Here is a 16,009-nt window from a genome sequence, read left to right as displayed (position 1 = left end):
GGGGATGGAGAAAAAAATGTGTATAAGCCATGGAGGAGGAAATGGAGAAAAAAATTAGTGTGGGACCCTTAGACCCCATTCACACTGAGCGATTTTTGCAGCGATATCGCTTATATTTCCGCGCGATATCGCTCTATGTAGCTTCTCCAATCCATTTCAAAGGAGCTGTTCAAAGAAAACCCGTTGCAAAGCACAGATCTGCTCTGTGGCTCTCTGTATAGTCACTTACACAAGGGCATTATGTATTTATAGACTATCCTGTGTATCTTGAATCGTTATTCCAGGAATGCTTTAGGACACTTGTGGGATGGAGTGAAGATAAAAAGTATCATTAAAAAAATAGTCATACACAGGCCAACAAAAGACAGTACAACCTTTTCCAGCAACAATTAGGTCAAGCAGGGATGCGGGAATGATTGCTTCTCATTGCTGCAAGTGCTTGTTTCTCAATGCAGGCAGTAACAATTGCTTACTTTGAGAAACAAGCAGTTTCAACAAGGAGCACACTTAGAGAAATGTGAATTATGTTTGTTTTTACCATGTGGGTCACTACCATCCTTCAGTTGAAGACGTGGGAAGAGTAAGACGTCACGTTGGCATAAATCTCACTCATATATTGGCAGATGTTTTACCAACTACAGACCTCTAACTTGCCTTGTACAAGTCATCCCTAGTCCTTCTAGTAGGGCTATCCTTGTAATAAGACAGCTTGATCTCATTGGGACCTGTGGGGGGACGGGAGGCCTGCCGCCCCCTTTTCGGCAAGAGCGTCACAGGTTTCTAAGAGCTCTTAGCAACCTGTGACATTCTGGCCAGTGTCAGTTCCAACTAACAAACGTCACTGGTTGCTAAGAGCTGAGTGGGACACTCTGGCTGGCATCTTGCCCATCTCCTGGCAACCAGTGACGCCAATCTATACCGCTGGCACCCAGCACAGCACCACCAACCCTGGAACTGCAGTGGCCCACCCCAACTCAGCTTTTGTGTAGGTTTCAGGCTACTCTGAACATTCTGAAAGTGAAATTAGAGGGACAAACTGAGCTTCCTCTCATTAAAGCGGACCTTTACCCATATCTCCAAAATAACAACAAAGGCACCTTTTAGAATGTTTAGTAATGACAATCTACAAACACATACTTCTAGATAATTGCCAGCTTTGTATTCTTTGCTTGTCCTTATTTTTCTCCTCATCCTACTCACAGTGGCCATTTTTACTAAGGGCAGATTAATATATCTCCCCTTAATTCCTGGAACTCTGGCACATGTGACTAGGACATCATCTCAGGGGAGGAAAATACCTTTCCATGAGATCACAGATGAGATTTCCCAGCAATGATCTGCTGATGTACCCCACGCAGGATGCAATGCTTGGGCATGATAACATTATTTGTGCCAAAGTGGACCAGGAAGTGGAAACACAATAAATTGTAAGTAAAATAGAAATATGTTTATTTAATCACTTCCGGGCCGCAATACATATACATACGGCGTCCCGCAGAAGTGGTTAAAACAAGAACAGAGCTGCTGCAGACGTGTTCTTGGTGTCATTTTTAACAGCCAGCGATGGCTGTTAATGTACAAGCGATCCGTCGTCTATACAGCCACCGGATCATTTGTATCGAGCTGCGCTCCCCCCCCCGGGGCCACCTTCGGCGTCCGTATGTTAAAGAGGAGGGGATGTTCACCCGGCGGGATAAGGTATGCTGCCAGGTCCCCTCCTCTCTCCTGACACTGTCGGGCTCTTGGTCCGTGACCAAGTGCCCAACTTTTCATAGGGAGTGACAGGAAAATGACTGTCAGCCATTTTCGTGTCACCCCTCCAATGGTGACACCCGGGTGCGGGCCACACCCTCCTTGTGACGCCACTGTTACCATACACATTACAATGGGAACATACAATCAATTCAATATCAATTTATCAACACCAGGAACTGATTTATCAGGCAGACCCTTGTACATACTCTTAATTGTGCAATCAGATTGTAATGTGTGGTGAGCTTAAAACACTGCAGAGCACCTCCAAACCTCATCATTTATTCTGAACCCACAGCACAGAAATGCTAAACCCTCTCATATGCTGAACTCCCCATCACACTGCATCCTATAAACTTTGCCCAGCACCGTCAGATCCATCACACTGCATCGTGCGATATGTCCCCAGCACCGTCAGATCCCCCATCACACTGCATTGTGCGATATGTCCGCAGCACCGTCAGATCCCCCATCACACTGCATTGTGCGATATGTCCCCAGCACCGTCAAATCCCCCATCACACTGCATTGTGCGATATGTCCCCAGCACCGTCAGATCCCCCATCACACTGCATCGTACGATATGTCCGCAGCACCGTCAGATCCCCCATCGCACTACATGTCCCCAGCACTGTCATCCCACGATCAGTCCCCCATGACAGCAGCGCACATCACTGTCCCCCATGACAGCAGCGCACAGGGCTCCTAATACAGTCTATGAAGAGTTCGCTGGTCCTCCCAGCAGCGCGCTCCGCTCTCCCATACGCCGTACCGCGAGCACCCAAGCCCCGCCCACCTTCTCCCCAGCCAGTGGCGTCACTTCCATCCCTAAACCCTCTCCACTCCAGCGGGAGTTAATCCCAGCCCCGCCCCCCGGGCAGGTTAACCTTTTCTCCGCCAATGTGCAGTGACAGGAGACTGGAGCGGTTGCCATGAGAACCGCGGTCGCCCGGATGTGAAGGAGATGCCGGCCGGAGCTGCCAGGGATCGCCCGGTGCCTCAGTGACATGGGGGGCGGGTAGGGGGGCCGGACGGGAGAGAGTGCTCGGATCGGTGCGGGATCTCGGCTTTCTCTGGAGGGGGCAAGGATGGACGAGCCGGGGGAGCTCGCCGGAGGTAAGACACGCTAATGTGTGACCAGCCGTCCTCTCCGTGACATCCTGGCATGCCTGGTGTCATTTGCATCATCCTTGCTGACAACCCCGGCATCAGAATCTGATGTCCCCAACATCAGGACCTAGCATCCCCAACATCAGGACCTAGCATCCCCAACATCAGAACCTAGCATCCCCAACATCAGAACCTAGCATAGCCATTATACAGGACCTAGCATTACCAATATACAGGACACAGCATACCCACTATACAGGACCTAGCATCCCCAACATCAGAACCTAGCATCCCCAACATCAGAACCTAGCATCCCCAACATCAGAACCTAGAACCCCCAACATCAGAACCTAGCATCCCCAACATCAGGACCTAGCATACCCACTATACAGGACCTAGTATCCCCAATATACAGGACCTAGCATCCCCAACATCAGAACCTAGCATCCCCAACATCAGAACCTAGCACCCCCAACATCAGAACCTAGCATCCCCAACATCATAACCTAGCATCCCCAACATCAGGACCTAGCATACCCACTATACAGGACCTAATATCCCCAATATACAGGACCTAGCATCCCCTAGCATACACAATATACAGGACCTAGCATACCCACTATACAGGACCTATCATCCCCAACATCAGGACCTAGCATACCCACAATACAGGACCTAGCATTCCCAATATACAGGACCTAGCATCCCCAATATACAGGACCTAGCATCCTGAACATCAGAACCTAGCATGCCCAATATACAGGACCTAACATCCCCAACATCAGGACCTGGCATACCCACTATACAGGACCTAGCACCCCCAACATCAGGACCTAAAATCCCCAATATACAGTACCTAGCATCCCCAATATACAGGACCTAGCATCCCTAACATCAGGACCTAGCATACCCAATATACAGGACCTAGCATACCCAATATACAGGACCTAGTATCCCCAACACCAGGACCTAGCATCCCTAACATCAGGACCTAGTATCCCCAACATCAGGAACTAGAATCCCCAAGATACAGGGGTCCTACATCCCAACATACAGGGGTCCTACATCCCAGCATACAGGACCTAGAATCCCCAACATCAGGAAATAACATCCCCAGCATACAGGGCCTAGAATCCCAAACATACAGGACCTAGTATCCTCAACATCAGGACCTAGCATCCCCAACATCAGGACCTAGCACCCCCCAACATACAGGACCTAGCATCACAAACATCAGGACCTAGCATCACAAACATCAGGAACTAGCATCCTCACCATACATGACCTAGCATACCCAACATGCACCCCCAACATACAGGACCTAGCACCCCCAACATACAGGGCCTAGCACCCCCAACATACAGGGCCTAGCACTCCCAACATGCAGGACCAAGCATCCCCAACATACAGGACCTTGCATTCCCACATACATGACCTAGCAACCACAACATACAGGACCTAGCACCCTTAACAAACTGGACCTAGCATCCCCAATATACAGGACCTAGCATACCCAATATGCAGGACCTGGCATCCCCAACATCAGGACCTAGCATTCCTAACATCAGGACCTAGAATCCCCAATATACAGGGGTCCTATATCCCAACATACAGGATCTAGCATCCCCAACATCAGGACCTAACATCTCCAACATCAAGGGGTCCTACATCCCCAACATCAAGACCTAACATCCCCAACATCAGGACCTAGCATCTCCAACATACAGGGGACCGAGTATCCTTAACTTGCAGGGGTCCCACATCCCTGACATCAAGACTTAGCATTCCCAGTATCGGGATCTGGCATCCCTAACATCCAGGGGACGCAGATCCTCAACATTTGCATCTGACATCCCCAAATGCAGGTGAATCCAGATCACAGTATCGGACTCTGATATCCCAAATATCAAGACCTTACAGCCTATCATGACCTGTAATCCCCTGCATCCAGGTATCCAGATCCCCCAAATTAGGTTCTGACACCTTCTCATTCCAAAACCTGAGAACCTAAGATCCCGGTGATCCCCATAATCATAATCCAAGCTCCCCAGCATTCACTACCTGAAATCCCCAATATCTGGAGCCTTTATCCCCAACATCAGGAACTGAGATCCTCCAAAATACAGGACCTGTGATCCCCAGTATCCAAATCGGAGATCCCCAACATACCCAGGTCCAGAGGACCCCAGTATATTGTGTATCTGACATCACTGTAAATGTTATTGTTAGAAACATACAGATAGCTCATCATCTATGCCACAGATGGACCCTCACCCCTCCAAATCTCTATTCTAAATCACATCCTCCGGCATTATATCTTTGTAATGCACTTGAGATACTCTTGCATGGTGAAAATGATTGAAGACAGGGTATGACTCTTCTTCCAAAAGATATTCCGCATTCTGAAGAGCATCAGCTGACCCCCCTATTGTCAGTTATACGCATAAACACATAAACAGCTCGTTGATGAGCTCTCCCGAATCCTCTCAGTCTCCCCGCACATCCACATTTCAACTACATTTTTTAAGTAGCCGTCTCTAAACCCTGCAATCTTTCTGCCCCTCTCGGATCTGATCATTGCACACACACAGTCAGACAGACGTCCCCGCATTACTATGTATATATTATCTATCTGCAAACCAAAGATACAATAGATGCTTGTGGCAAGAGTGGTCACCATGTGCTACCTTAATGTGTGACTGCACAAGTAAGCACAACGTGACCGCATGTCTAGAATGAAAACATCAGCAACGTGTCTAGATTGCTGTACAATGATTGTAGACGTACCCTGTTGTTTTTTGTGCTTTTCCAGTTGCATGCATGTATATTGACATGTTGGCATCACAGAGATTAATTAGAGAGAGACACGCACAGGGCTCAGTCACAGGGCACGGTGGTCATATATATATATATATACCGGAACTCCTAATATCCTAATGTCTGTACTACAATGTCAGAATCTCAGGAGCAATGGACATCTCTCTATATTTAACTCACATCTTTCTAGATTTTGATAATGAGAAATTATACAGATGGATGATGAAGTGTCATACTGGAACCGGGTTAGGATCCAGCAGAGAAAAACACAATTGTGAACGAAAATTTGCATTAAAGTTGTATTTTTCTGTCCCGGATCTTAACCCGGTTCTAGTGTGACACTGATAATCGTTCTGTTTTATATTGCCGGACCTTTCTCTGTAACTTTCCTGTTTTATCCAATGGCTGCACTTGTAACGTCCATATATACTGCACTGCCAGACACTCATCCGTCCACTCATTCACCTATCCATCCATTCACCTATCTGTCCATCCATCAATCCACCTACCCATCCGTCCATCTATCCATCTGTCCATCCATCCATCTACCTACCCATCTTCCACCTATCTGTATACCTGTCTCTCCATCCATTCACTCATCTGTCTGTCTATCCATCCACCCATCCATCCATTCACCTATCTGTCTATTCACCTATCCATCCACCTACACATCCAACCACTCATCCATCCACCTGTCCCTCAAACCACTCAACTATCCATCCATCCACCTACCCATCCAACCACTCATCCATCCATCCACCTGTCCTTCTAGCCATTTGTCCATCCCTCCACCTTTCTATCTATGCATCCATCCACTCATCTGTCTGTCCATCCATCCACCCATGCATCCACCTATCCATCAATCCTTTCATCCCTCCATCCATCCACCTATCCATTCATTCATCTATCTGTCCATCCATCCATCCATCCGCCTGTCCATCTCTCCATCCATCCGTCCATTCATCTGTCCATCCATCCATCTACCTGTCCATCTATCCATCTATCCACCCATCCCTCTAGCCATCCACCTAACCCACCACCTGTCCATATATCTATCTGTCCATCTCTCCACTCATCTGTCCGTCTATCCATCCATCCACCTGTCTATCTATCTATCTATCTATCTATCTATCTATCTATCTATCTATCTATCTATCTATCTATCTATCTATCTATCTGTCCACCTATCCCTCCATCTAGCATCCCCAACATCAGAACCTAGAACCCCCAACATCAGAACCTAGCATCCCCAACATCAGGACCTAGCATACCCACTATACAGGACCTAGTATCCCCAATATACAGGACCTAGCATCCCCAACATCAGAACCTAGCATCCCCAACATCAGAACCTAGCATCCCCAACATCAGAACCTAGCATCCCCAACATCAGAACCTAGCACCCCCAACATCAGAACCTAGCATCCCCAACATCATAACCTAGCATCCCCAACATCAGGACCTAGCATACCCACTATACAGGACCTAATATCCCCAATATACAGGACCTAGCATCCCCTAGCATACACAATATACAGGACCTAGCATACCCACTATACAGGACCTATCATCCCCAACATCAGGACCTAGCATACCCACAATACAGGACCTAGCATTCCCAATATACAGGACCTAGCATCCCCAATATACAGGACCTAGCATCCTGAACATCAGAACCTAGCATGCCCAATATACAGGACCTAACATCCCCAACATCAGGACCTGGCATACCCACTATACAGGACCTAGCACCCCCAACATCAGGACCTAAAATCCCCAATATACAGTACCTAGCATCCCCAATATACAGGACCTAGCATCCCTAACATCAGGACCTAGCATACCCAATATACAGGACCTAGCATACCCAATATACAGGACCTAGTATCCCCAACACCAGGACCTAGCATCCCTAACATCAGGACCTAGTATCCCCAACATCAGGAACTAGAATCCCCAAGATACAGGGGTCCTACATCCCAACATACAGGGGTCCTACATCCCAGCATACAGGACCTAGAATCCCCAACATCAGGAAATAACATCCCCAGCATACAGGGCCTAGAATCCCAAACATACAGGACCTAGTATCCTCAACATCAGGACCTAGCATCCCCAACATCAGGACCTAGCACCCCCCAACATACAGGACCTAGCATCACAAACATCAGGACCTAGCATCACAAACATCAGGAACTAGCATCCTCACCATACATGACCTAGCATACCCAACATCAGGACCTAGCACCCCCAACATACAGGACCTAGCACCCCCAACATACAGGACCTAGCACCCCCAACATACAGGACCTAGCACCCCCAACATACAGGGCCTAGCACCCCCAACATACAGGGCCTAGCACTCCCAACATGCAGGACCAAGCATCCCCAACATACAGGACCTTGCATTCCCACATACATGACCTAGCAACCACAACATACAGGACCTAGCACCCTTAACAAACTGGACCTAGCATCCCCAATATACAGGACCTAGCATACCCAATATGCAGGACCTGGCATCCCCAACATCAGGACCTAGCATTCCTAACATCAGGACCTAGAATCCCCAATATACAGGGGTCCTATATCCCAACATACAGGATCTAGCATCCCCAACATCAGGACCTAACATCTCCAACATCAAGGGGTCCTACATCCCCAACATCAAGACCTAACATCCCCAACATCAGGACCTAGCATCTCCAACATACAGGGGACCGAGTATCCTTAACTTGCAGGGGTCCCACATCCCTGACATCAAGACTTAGCATTCCCAGTATCGGGATCTGGCATCCCTAACATCCAGGGGACGCAGATCCTCAACATTTGCATCTGACATCCCCAAATGCAGGTGAATCCAGATCACAGTATCGGACTCTGATATCCCAAATATCAAGACCTTACAGCCTATCATGACCTGTAATCCCCTGCATCCAGGTATCCAGATCCCCCAAATTAGGTTCTGACACCTTCTCATTCCAAAACCTGAGAACCTAAGATCCCGGTGATCCCCATAATCATAATCCAAGCTCCCCAGCATTCACTACCTGAAATCCCCAATATCTGGAGCCTTTATCCCCAACATCAGGAACTGAGATCCTCCAAAATACAGGACCTGTGATCCCCAGTATCCAAATCGGAGATCCCCAACATACCCAGGTCCAGAGGACCCCAGTATATTGTGTATCTGACATCACTGTAAATGTTATTGTTAGAAACATACAGATAGCTCATCATCTATGCCACAGATGGACCCTCACCCCTCCAAATCTCTATTCTAAATCACATCCTCCGGCATTATATCTTTGTAATGCACTTGAGATACTCTTGCATGGTGAAAATGATTGAAGACAGGGTATGACTCTTCTTCCAAAAGATATTCCGCATTCTGAAGAGCATCAGCTGACCCCCCTATTGTCAGTTATACGCATAAACACATAAACAGCTCGTTGATGAGCTCTCCCGAATCCTCTCAGTCTCCCCGCACATCCACATTTCAACTACATTTTTTAAGTAGCCGTCTCTAAACCCTGCAATCTTTCTGCCCCTCTCGGATCTGATCATTGCACACACACAGTCAGACAGACGTCCCCGCATTACTATGTATATATTATCTATCTGCAAACCAAAGATACAATAGATGCTTGTGGCAAGAGTGGTCACCATGTGCTACCTTAATGTGTGACTGCACAAGTAAGCACAACGTGACCGCATGTCTAGAATGAAAACATCAGCAACGTGTCTAGATTGCTGTACAATGATTGTAGACGTACCCTGTTGTTTTTTGTGCTTTTCCAGTTGCATGCATGTATATTGACATGTTGGCATCACAGAGATTAATTAGAGAGAGACACGCACAGGGCTCAGTCACAGGGCACGGTGGTCATATATATATATATATACCGGAACTCCTAATATCCTAATGTCTGTACTACAATGTCAGAATCTCAGGAGCAATGGACATCTCTCTATATTTAACTCACATCTTTCTAGATTTTGATAATGAGAAATTATACAGATGGATGATGAAGTGTCATACTGGAACCGGGTTAGGATCCAGCAGAGAAAAACACAATTGTGAACGAAAATTTGCATTAAAGTTGTATTTTTCTGTCCCGGATCTTAACCCGGTTCTAGTGTGACACTGATAATCGTTCTGTTTTATATTGCCGGACCTTTCTCTGTAACTTTCCTGTTTTATCCAATGGCTGCACTTGTAACGTCCATATATACTGCACTGCCAGACACTCATCCGTCCACTCATTCACCTATCCATCCATTCACCTATCTGTCCATCCATCAATCCACCTACCCATCCGTCCATCTATCCATCTGTCCATCCATCCATCTACCTACCCATCTTCCACCTATCTGTATACCTGTCTCTCCATCCATTCACTCATCTGTCTGTCTATCCATCCACCCATCCATCCATTCACCTATCTGTCTATTCACCTATCCATCCACCTACACATCCAACCACTCATCCATCCACCTGTCCCTCAAACCACTCAACTATCCATCCATCCACCTACCCATCCAACCACTCATCCATCCATCCACCTGTCCTTCTAGCCATTTGTCCATCCCTCCACCTTTCTATCTATGCATCCATCCACTCATCTGTCTGTCCATCCATCCACCCATGCATCCACCTATCCATCAATCCTTTCATCCCTCCATCCATCCACCTATCCATTCATTCATCTATCTGTCCATCCATCCATCCATCCGCCTGTCCATCTCTCCATCCATCCGTCCATTCATCTGTCCATCCATCCATCTACCTGTCCATCTATCCATCTATCCACCCATCCCTCTAGCCATCCACCTAACCCACCACCTGTCCATATATCTATCTGTCCATCTCTCCACTCATCTGTCCGTCTATCCATCCATCCACCTGTCTATCTATCTATCTATCTATCTATCTATCTATCTATCTATCTATCTATCTATCTATCTATCTATCTATCTATCTGTCCACCTATCCCTCCATCCATCCATCAAATCCACCCATCTAACCCACCACCTGTCCATCTATCCATCCGTCTATCCATCCATCCATCCTGTGTATTGTCAGAAAGTTCTATTTCTATAGAGGTGAAACCCTACTCTACTCTATTTGTATGCCAGTGATTGACTCACAGCCTTGCACGTCCCTCAGTCTAAACTACCCGCTGATTTAATTCTCAACTACAATACCAGCATTGCCCTGCCAGACCTCAGTGTTGCCATCCACCTGTACAGGACAAACCCTTCATCCTCTATGTATAGTTTCTGTGTACAGCAAACTACGAGGGCCAACATATCTGTGTTTCTTTCCTCGCAGCATCCCGCATCTGATCTTCTTGTCCTCTCATAATACATTCATCCATTTACAGCCATCTGTAATTGCATTTGATTTATTTCTAGAACTCCGTTAACACTGCGCTGGCCATCCGACACATTATCATTTCCTGGTTTCTAGAAAGGAATTAACCCCCAGCCTCCGCCAGCCTTTGTGTTTTGTATTCTTCCGACAATCATCTTGCCAGTTCATCACGTTAATTGCGTTCAATCTCGCATGCTAAAGCCTCGTTTCCTTTCTACGCGGATCGGCGTGGTTTCATGTGCACGGAGCAGGCCACTGATTGGATGCAAGGGTTAATGGATTATGTATAGTGGATTATGTGTTCACCATCATAGGAAACATATATACAGATGTGTCATTGCTGGGGGGACTGTGCGTCTTCGCGGCTAGGGACATTCACAGTTCTCCAACAATCCGCTAGTTAATGTTCGGCTTTGTTCCGTCATCTTTTTTTTCCCTGCTGTTGAGGATATTACATCTTTATCGTGATGTGTCAGTGTTCCTCGGTATGTGAAATAGAGGCGTGACGGATTTAACGTGTAACGTTCACGTTCGCTGGTCTGCTATCGCGCACAGGTTACCGCGGAGGGAGGGGGCAGCTTTTGTTTGTACCATGGGATTAAAGGATATGCAACCTGTCTATATCACTCTCAAACAGTGGGGGAAGTGCATGTAATATAATTATACATACACGCCGGTCTAGAGGTCACTTAACCCACTTGGATTTGTTCGCCATTTTTGGACATTCCTAGAGAATCTTTGAGGACAGGAACATATGCCACCATGTAGGGTATAAACTACTAGTAATGATGCTTCTGAAAGTGCGACACAGCAGACGGCAGCTTCATTGGTAAAGAATCTGTTATCTATACGAGCGATCGCTCAATAAAAATGAGCGGTCACGCCGGCGGTTACAGTCACGTATTCGCGACAGGCAAAAGTCTCGCAAAGTCCATTGCACATACGGGTGCGAAAATTTGCAGTAACTACTTTCTCATCATGTAACCAGACTTTATTAATAAAGGCGTATCTCTTACAAAGTTGCGTGACATTTGATTGATGGCCTCACAGACAGCTAAAAAAATCGCATGTACAGCAGGGCTGAAAAAATCCCAGGAGGCGGGTCATCAATGCTTCTTAAAACTTACAGCTTGTTGCCTAATGCCCCTTTCACACTGCCTTTCCGATCAGGTCGCCCAATGTTAGTCTATAGGCAGCTGTGGAGGGTGTCCGTTTACCCCCAGTTACCCCCAACTCTGGCCAGACCCGATCGGATACCCAATGTAAAGTCTATAGGCAGCTGTGGATGGGCGTCCGTTTACCCACAATTCTGGCCGGACTCGATCGGATACCCAATGTAAGTCTATAGGCAGCTGTGGATGGGCGTCCATTTACCCCCGATTACCCCCAACTCTAGTCAGACCCGATGGGATGCCTAATGTAAGGCTGCTGTGGATGGGTGTCCGTTTACCCCCGGTTACCCCCAACTCTGGCCGGACCCGATCACATGCCCAATGTAAGTCTATAGGCAGCTGTGGATGGCGTCTGTTTACCCCCGGTTACTCCCAACTCTGGCCGGACCCGATCACATGCCCAATGTAAGTCTATAGGCAGCTGTGGATGGGCGCACGCTTACCCCCAGTTACCCCCGACTCTGGTCAGACCTGATCGGATGCCCAATGTAAGGCTAAAGGCAGCTGTGGATGGGCGCCCGTTTACCCCCGTTACCCCCGAATCTGGCCAGACCCGATCGCATGCCCAATGTAAGTTTATAGGTAGCTGTGGATGGGTGTCCGTTTACCCCCGGTTAACCCCAACTCTGGCCAGACCCGATCAGATGCCCAATGTAAGGCTATGGGCAGCTGTGGATGGGCGCCCGTTTACCCCCAGTTACCCCCGACTCTGGTCAGACCGGATCGGATGCCCGATGTAAAACTATAGGCAGCTGTGAATGGGTGTCCGTAAGTGCCAAATCAGCTGCTGATGAGTTCTATGCAGTCTCACACACTGGAAAATATCCAATTTCAAACCATCACAGTCCTGATACATGTCGTCCCTTAGTAATCCAAGATGAAGGTGGTATTTGTATGAACCTCCGAAATGCGTTGGCTATTTCTTTACTGTTTCCTTAACCCGTTTCTGGAGCTCATACAAATACCCCACACAGCAGCTGCTGATGAGTTCTATGCAATCTCACACACTGGAAAAAACAATATCCAATTTCAAACCATCACAGTCTTGATACATGTTCTCCCTTAGTATACCCTCATGAAGGGGGTATTTGTATGAGCCCCCCAAAACGCGTTGGCTATTTCTATACTTAACCCTATATTGTATAAAGTTGTATCTAGACTATTGAAAGGAGTGTGGTGTTTCAATTCACCATCCTGCACTTTGACACCACAAACCAAGGAGACAGTAGAGATCTTCTAGAATGTAGAAGCTGCCTGTCCAGTAGGCCAGCTCGGAACTCCAGCTGTGCTGAAACTACAACTTCAGCATAATGTATCTGCCTCTGGGAGCCATGCCTGTGGCTGTCAGAATATTGCCATGCATCATGGGATTTGTAGTTCCACCACAGCTGGAGGTTGCAAACCCTTGATCTAGCTCAAGGATAGGCCACTTCGGAACTCCAGCTGTGCTGAAACTACAATTCTCATCATGTAGGGATTTGAAGTTCATGAGCTGCTGTAGTGCCCGAGTTTGCCTACCCCTGACCTATACCGGCTCATAGCACATCCTAATAGGCTAGCCGCACCCATAGAATAAACCTAGCGGGTTTCCAGTGCGGTCTTTTAATGTGACATTGGCCTGGTGATGAGTGTTCCTGTAGAAAGACGTGCAGTGATTATTCAGTGTAGGTGAGGAATGGCACCTTTTATCAGACTGTTATGTCTATCAGCGCCTGGGCAGATGATTCGCCTAACAACCACAGATCAAATATTTGTTCATTCTCTACAAAGTATTCCTGAGAACCACTCCATTATGACAATGACGCCGTTTTTTGGGGAGAAGACAGGTGGGATTATATTTTTAAATTATATTTTCTTCAACCTGCCTGGCGGTAATCCCGAGTGTGGCTCGGGGTTAATTTTCATTACCAAAAGCGGTAACCCCGAGCCACACTCGGGATTACACAGCGCGTTACTTACCTTGTTCACGATCCCCGCTGTGTCCTCCAGCCAATGCCGGTCTCCGTCTTCCGGGTTTTTCGTCCCTTGCGAGCGTCCGCGTCGCAGGGGGGCGGAACACGCGGGAAATTTAAAAGTGAAAAAAAACCAAAAAAACAAAACATAAAAACAAAAAAGGAAATAATCAGACCGCCAAGGAGGTTAAAGAAGAACACCAGGTTTTAGAAAAATTAACCCTTGCAGTGAGGTCCCCCCTCCCCGTTTTACAAGGGTTAAAGGAGAACTATGGGGTTAAGGCATTTCCCCATAGTTCTCCTTAGGGTAACGGGAGGACACAAACTAGCGTCCTCCCGTCACCCTAAGCTCAGTATACCGCGAGCTGTAGCTCGCGGTATACCACTCACCTCATAGTTCTAGCCGACCTGTGACAGTCTCATTGGCACAGGTCGACTAGAACTATGAGGTGAGTGCTTTTCACGCACCTCATAGTTCTAGCCGACCTGTGACAGTCTCATTGGCACAGGTCGACTAGAACTATGAGGTGAGTGAAAAGCACTCACCTCATAGTTCTCCTTTAACTATTCGTTTTGGTCTGGTGCAAAAATAAAGCTGATCCTCTGTCCTGTGGCAGTGACCTCTCACCTATCCCTCCGCTCCGGCTATGTTCCCGCATCCTCCCATAGGAAAGAACAGGCTGCTGTGTGCAATTACACGCAGCACCTGTCCCTCCCATTAGTGGCCCGCTTATGGGCGTGCACGCTGCCCTATATGAATGAGGCCAAAAACATGATATCATGGCCAGTGCCCAGGGCACCAGCTGATTCTGCAGGATACTAACAGGGTTATTCACAAAAGGGTGAAGAGTTTAGAGAAGGCGGGAGAAGTGAACAATCTAGGACAACATCGCTGAGCTGGAAAGCGAGCTGAAATGGAGAATGTTTCCAAATCAGTTATTTTGGCCTAGATTGTTCACTTCTCCTGCCTTCGCCAAACTCAACCTTTAGTGAATAACCCTGTTAAACTTTTAAACATCAAGGAGCAGCATCCACTTTAAGCAATTTAATCAGCATTTGAAATAGCTTCAAGGAGAACTATGAGGCGCGTAAAAATCACTCAGCCAATAGTGCGAGCCGACGTGTGACAATGAAACTGTCACAGGTCGGCTGAATAGATCGGGAAGTGAGCGAACACATACCGTCGCTCGCTCACTTCTCGATCCTGTCCCTGCAGAGAGCCGCGACTGTCACTCAGGGATTCCCCCCCTCCCCGCTCCGATCCTCCAGCGCTGATTGGTTACTACGGTCAGCTTCTCCAGTTTCGGTCTGCTCCAGTTTTGATAAATCCCCCCCTTGTGTGCATCATGTAATAGGGAGCACAGTGTCCACTAATCACATCAATAGCTTTGCACAAGTTCATTGATGTCAAAGCCTTGGAAATGCATTGATGATCCGCCATATTGGAAGCAGCTTACTAGGTGCCCCGTGATGTGTGTCAAAGTACCCACAGAGGTACACACGCCCCAGATTTAGAACTATCAATACTTTTATCAAAATTCGAACAATGGCTTCCTTTATTCCTTTTTACAATCATCATCTTTCCAGCAAGCGATCTTCTAAAGAGATTAGTCCCCATACACCAAAATGTAACCCTTTGTCTTTCTGGGCCTCACAGAACACAGGAAGCCGATCCCGTGTTTAGAGATTTCTGGGCCGTATTGATTTTTGTGTCTTGAATTGTCGCTTTTATTCAGTGGTGTCATTCTGTCATCAAGGCCGGCGACCGGAGATCTGTATTTGGAGATTAGATTAATAATGAATTCTGCCAGTGCCGGGTATTTTAGGCA

General features: G+C 47.3%; 1 protein-coding gene across 1 annotated transcript in view; it reads left to right on the top strand.

Moving 5' to 3' along the window:
• Positions 1-2,572: 2,572 nt before the first annotated feature.
• The window catches only part of CACNA1D (calcium voltage-gated channel subunit alpha1 D), a 289,622-nt gene continuing 276,185 nt past the window's right edge, over positions 2,573-16,009 (top strand). The window contains exon 1 of the mRNA XM_018555255.1: positions 2,573-2,868. Coding sequence (XP_018410757.1) covers positions 2,841-2,868 — 28 coding nt within the window. The 5' untranslated portion in view covers positions 2,573-2,840. The remainder of the gene's footprint in view (positions 2,869-16,009) is intronic.

This window comes from Nanorana parkeri, unplaced genomic scaffold, assembly GCF_000935625.1.
Source record: "Nanorana parkeri isolate BGI_ZX_2015 unplaced genomic scaffold, ASM93562v1 scaffold189, whole genome shotgun sequence".
Lineage (NCBI taxonomy): Eukaryota > Metazoa > Chordata > Amphibia > Anura > Dicroglossidae > Nanorana > Nanorana parkeri.
The sequence above is the reverse complement of the archived record's forward strand: the minus strand, read 5'-3'. Positions and strand labels throughout refer to the sequence as shown.